This window comes from Aegilops tauschii, chromosome 4 (assembly GCF_002575655.3).
Source record: "Aegilops tauschii subsp. strangulata cultivar AL8/78 chromosome 4, Aet v6.0, whole genome shotgun sequence".
NCBI classification, from domain to species: domain Eukaryota; kingdom Viridiplantae; phylum Streptophyta; class Magnoliopsida; order Poales; family Poaceae; genus Aegilops; species Aegilops tauschii.
Genome location: NC_053038.3, coordinates 50619556 through 50625241, shown reverse-complemented (window position 1 = coordinate 50625241; position 5686 = coordinate 50619556). Strand labels below are relative to the sequence as shown.

The window sequence follows — 5686 nt, the reverse complement described above, 5'->3', positions numbered from 1 at the left end:
TCGACCCAAGTACAGTGTCGTAATTCGTTGCCACTAAGAAACTCTAGTTATTCATGTCACGTCGCCGTGCCTAGCTGGCTACAGGGCTGGCCGTGTCGCCGTTTCGCCGGAGAAGTGGCTAGCTCCGGTGGGTGGGGAGTGGTTGGAGTTGGCCGGAAAACACGAGACACCCATGCATGCAGCCCCCACGCGTGCAATCGACGGGTGGATCTTTCCTCCTCCGACCTTTTCCCCGGATCCGGCCCTGTCGCCGTCGCCAATAATCCTCCCCGTCCCTTTCCCGGCCGTGGTTGTTGAGACCTCGAACAGGGGCTCTAGAAGTATGTGCAACAAGAGTGACTTTAATTACTCCATTTTCTTGTCTTCACGTACACATGTGCGCCCTTGTTGATGATGTATATAAGCACACGGTCTCTCCTTCTGCCATGGATCGTTGCACTGCCTGCTGAGCTGAGCTGAGCTGCTCCTGCTGCTGGACTGTATACTGTGCAGTCGGCCGGCGGAGGGCCAGCGGGTGTCGCCGGGATCGAAGGTCAGGATGGAGGAGGGCCTTCCCCCGGGGTTCCGGTTCCACCCGACGGACGAGGAGCTCATCACTTACTACCTCAGCCGCAAGGTCTCCGACTTCTCCTTCGCCACCCGCGCCATCGCCGACGTCGATCTCAACAAGTGCGAGCCATGGGACCTTCCAAGTAAGTGTTTGGTACTTCGAGGTTCGAGCTAGTTCCTTCCCGTTGCACATTCACTCGTACCATCTGGGAAAGACACCTGATTTGAATTTGTGCTTGTTCCTGGATTTTTGTTTTTTTGGCCATTCACTCTTGTGTGCAAATTAAAACGGAACTAGTGCCAATTGCTTTTCGACCATCTTGTCTACTTGTGGCTTCCCTCTTTTTCTCGATTTGGTGAGACTTCTAATGCCTTGACCTAGTTATTTAAGATGCACCGTCCTGGCTTAGGAGTGCGCCGGACTGGTGGGTGCCCCATACCCGGCAGGCGTCCTGGTTGGGACCTCAGGTCTTAGATGTTAGGTTTGGCTGCAAGGTCTGTTTGGTATTAGGCCCAGACTATCAGCATCCCTACATCAACTGGATAGGAGTAGCGACAGATGTTGCCTAGACGGTGGCTTTAGTCTTACTGTTGTATGATTTTGTAAGGTCTTGTGTGAATATTTAATAAAGTGGCTGCATGCATCGTCCGGATGCAGAGGCCGGGGGTCTTTCTCCTTTTCTAAAGAAAATGTTACTTAAGATGCACATATTCAGGCCGTCACTATTATGTACACACTACTCTAGATTTACATGGTAGTTACTTAAGCGTACTAATACTTGTCGTCTTTGTCAGTGTCAAGTTGGCATACACCGGCCCATACGACCTACGTACATTGGTCGCCAATTGATGGATGTACGTGTACTCAAAAATATATTGACGGATATACGTCTGCAGGCAAAGCTAGCATGGGGGAGAAAGAGTGGTACTTCTTCAGCATGCGCGACCGGAAATACCCGACCGGCATCCGCACGAACCGGGCAACCGAATCCGGCTACTGGAAGACCACCGGCAAGGACAAGGAGATCTTCCACGGCGGCAGGCTCGTCGGCATGAAGAAAACCCTAGTCTTCTACGGAGGCAGGGCTCCCAAGGGCGAGAAGACCAGCTGGGTCATGCACGAGTACAGGATCCAGAACAAGTTCCCATACAAACCCAACAAGGTATACATAGACACATCTCTTAATTAGGCCATGCTAATTTCTGCAACTTGTTATAAAAAATGTTGCAACAAATATTCTAAGCTTGAACTAGATTGTTACTAATATGGTTGTGTGAAATGTTCCCTTTGTCTTTGGTTTTCGAAGGAGGAATGGGTGGTGTGCAGGGTGTTCAAGAAGAGCCAGATAGTGAAGATGAGGCACCCACAGGACAGCCCCGACATGGACTCCCCGTGCAACGACGCCCACGCCTCCCTCGGCGAGCTCGGGGAGATCGACGTCTCCTCCATTCTCGGCAGCTTCACCCCAGCCAGCGCGAACGCACCCGGCGACAACTTCGGCCACCGGATCGACATGGGCGCGTACATGAACTGGCTGGCGGCAGCAAACCAGGGCGCGGCCGCCATGCTCCCCTGGGCTGCTGCGGCGGCGCCGGGGTTGCTCGGCACCGTTTTCTCTGCCAACCCCGCCATGCAGAAGGCGCTGGCGCCGTTCGCCGGGTGCAGCCAGCTGCCGAGAGACGTCGGCGGTGATGCCTTGTTCGGGAACGCCATGGCGAAGGTGGACATGGAGTGCGAGCAGCCGCCGCAGCTGGAAATGCACGAGTCCACATGGAGAACCTTCTGATCAATTCATCGGTTCATCGCGTATAATAAGGAAAAGTAATATTGTTATATAACCCTACAAAAATTGTGGTCATAAATTATCTAAGATACATTTGTAGTTAAAAATGGGACAATCCCATGGGTCAGAATCAATTAAAAGTTTAACTAGACAAGTTCGTGGGTTCGGTTGATCTATGTCTCTTAAGCTGTACCAAACATTGTATGTTTGTCCATCTGTTATGAAATGAAAAAAAGGAAGTGTCTTTTTCACCGACAGTAACATGACTTTAACATGAGGCCCCCGCTACAAGCTGGCCGGCTGATATTTTGCAAAGATCATGCAGGTCGACAACTGTTTGGAGCAACTAGATCATATCATATCACTGTCATTGTAACATGGACGACACCGCAGTCAGCCATTGCAACGCAAACGATGTTCTGGCTCTCATCGCAACACAGACATCATTGTGGTCCCCCATTGCAACACGGACGACGTACTGGTCGCCTTGCAGCCCTCGGCCGATGTCTCGGCACTACGCCGTCGGACTTCATCACAGCATTGCCAACATTGCAGACGCCGCCATGCAACAACACTGACATTGTAGTCGCCCCGTGCAACAACACCGAGATTGTAGCCATCGCCACCTTAACATCACCCTCATTATAGTTGGCATTGCCCTTTTTCGCCGATGACTACCTTTGCGGCAGCGGGTATGTTGTGACCCCGCAAGCTCGCATCACTGGAGTCGCCCACCATCGCAGCACCGACGACCTCTCTACAACAGCGGGTATGCTGCGACCCCAGCCAGCTTGCAACACGTGTGCGCCACATCACAGCAGTGGTGTTGTTGTGACATGCAAGCTTGGAGCACCGGTGACCTCCTATGCACCAGCGATTATGTTATGACCCCGGTGAGCTCGTAGCACAGTCATCGCCCACCGTCACAGTGACCTCCTCTACTAGCAGCAGTCACCGACCTAGCGCAATGGTCATCCCCTTGTAGCATCACTCCCCGGCTTGTAGCAGCATAAGCATGGACAGAAAGTGCACGGAAAAGCGCCACCTGGCAGCACTGGCAGGGAGCTTGTAGCAGCTCACGTGAGTAGTGGCGGCTTGCAGCACCTTTGCCATTGCCAGCCACATATGTCGCCCTGCAGCCAAGGTGGTTGTTTCCCTCGCAGCGGTGCACGAAGGAAGAGAGAGAGGAGAGGCTTTCGGGGAGTAACGACTCACCAGGGAAAGGGGAGAGAGAAAAGCAGAGTTGTGGAGGGGATTGATTGGAGGTAGGAGAGGATACGGTCGAGGACTGTGATAACCCACAAGTATAGTGGATCGCAACAGTTTTCGAGGATAGAGTATTCAACCCAAATTTATTGATTCGACACAAGGGGAGCCAAATAATATCCTCAAGTATTAGCTGTTGAGTTGTCAATTCAACCACACCTGAAAGACTTAATATCTGCAGCAAAGTATTTAGTAGCAAAGTAGTATGGAAGTAGCGGTAACGGTGGCAAAAGTAACAGCAGCAGTTTTGTAGTAATCGTAACAGTGGTAACCGAAAAGTAACTAAGCAAAGATCAATATGTGAAAAGCTCGTAGGCAATGGATCAATGATGGATAATTATGTCGAATGGCATTCATCATGCAACAGTTATAACCTAGGGTGACACAGAACTAGCTCCAATTCATCAATATAATGTAGGCATGTATTCCGAATATAGTCATACGTGCTTATGAAAAAGAACTTGCATGACATCTTTTGTCCTACCCTCCCGTGGCAGCGGGGTCCTATTGAAAACTAAGGGATATTAAGGCCTCCTTTTAATAGAGTACCGGACCAAAGCATTAGCAATTAGTGAATACATGAACTCCTCAAACTACGGTCATCATCGGGAAGTGTCCCGACTATTGTCGCTCCAGGGTTGTCAGATCATAACACGTAGTAGGTGACTATAACTTGCAAGATAGGATCAAGAACACAAATATATCATGAAAACATAAAGGGTTCAGATCTGAAATCATGGCACTCGGACCCTAGTGACAAGCATTAAGCATAGCAAAGTCATAGCAACATCAATCTTAGAACATAATGGATACTAGGGATCAAACAGTAACAAAACTAACTCAATTACATGGTAAATTTCATCCAACCCATCACCATCCAGCAAGCCTACGATGGGACTACTCACGCACGGCGGTGAGCATCATGAAATTGGTGATGGAGGATGGTTGATGATGACGATGGCGACGGATTCCCCTCTCCGGAGCCCCGAACGGACTCCAGATCTGCCCTCCCGAGGAAGAACAGGGCTTGGAGGCGGCTCCGTATCGTAAAACGCGATGAATCCTTCTCTCTGATTTTTTTTCTCCCCGAACGTGAATATATGGAGTTGGAGTTGAGGTCGGTGGAGGTCCAGGGGGCCCACAAGGTCGGAGGGCGAGCCCTACCCTTGTGACCAGGGTGTGGTCCCCCTTCGGTTGGTTCTTTCGCCAATATTTTTTATTAATTCCAAAACTGATCTCCGTGAATTTTCAGGTCATTCCGAGAACTTTTATTTCTGCGCAAAAATAACACCATGGCAATTCTGCTGAAAACAGCGTCAGTCCGGGTTAGTTTCATTCAAATCATGCAAGTTAGAGTCCAAAACAAGGGCAAAAGAGTTTGGAAAAGTACATACGACGAAGACGTATCAACTCCCCCAAGCTTAACCCATTGCTTGTCCTCAAGCAATTCAGTTGACAAACTGAAAGTGATAAAGAAAAACTTTTACGAACTCTGTTTGATCTTGTTGTTGCAAATATGTAAAGCCAGCATTCAAGTTTTCAGCATAAATTATGAACTAACCATATTCACAATAACTTTTAGGTCTCATGTTTACTCATATCAATGGCATAATCAACTAGCGAGCAATAATAATAAATCTCGGATGACAACACTTTCTCAAAACAATCATGATATGATATAACAAGATGGTATCTCGCTAGCCCATTCTGAGACCGCAAAACATAAATGCAGAGCACCCCTGAAGATCAAGGACTGACTAGACATTGTAATTCATGGTAAAAGAGATCCATTCGCAGTCATACTCAATATCAATTAATAACAATGCATACAAATGATAGTGGTGCTCTCTAACTGGTGCTTTTTATAAGAGGATGATGACTCAGCAATAAAAATAAATAGATAGGCCCTTCGCAGAGGGAAGCAGGGATTTGCAGAGGTGCCAGAGCTCGAGTTTTTGGAATAGAGATAAATAATATTTTGAGCGGTATGCTTTCATTGTCAACATAAAAACCAAGAGATCTCGGTATCTTCCATGCTACATACATTATAGGCGGTTCCCAAACAGAATCGTAAAGTTTATACTCCC

General features: G+C 48.6%; 1 protein-coding gene across 1 annotated transcript; it reads left to right on the top strand.

The window, feature by feature from the left end:
* Window positions 1–426: 426 nt before the first annotated feature.
* On the top strand, window positions 427–2590 carry LOC109767392 (protein CUP-SHAPED COTYLEDON 2). The gene is made up of 3 exons (XM_020326146.3): window positions 427–692; window positions 1447–1712; window positions 1857–2590. Exons 1-3 carry the CDS (start codon window positions 539–541, stop codon window positions 2334–2336), a joined length of 900 nt encoding a protein of 299 aa, XP_020181735.1. The 5' UTR covers window positions 427–538; the 3' UTR covers window positions 2337–2590.
* The last annotated feature ends 3096 nt before the right edge of the window (window positions 2591–5686 follow it).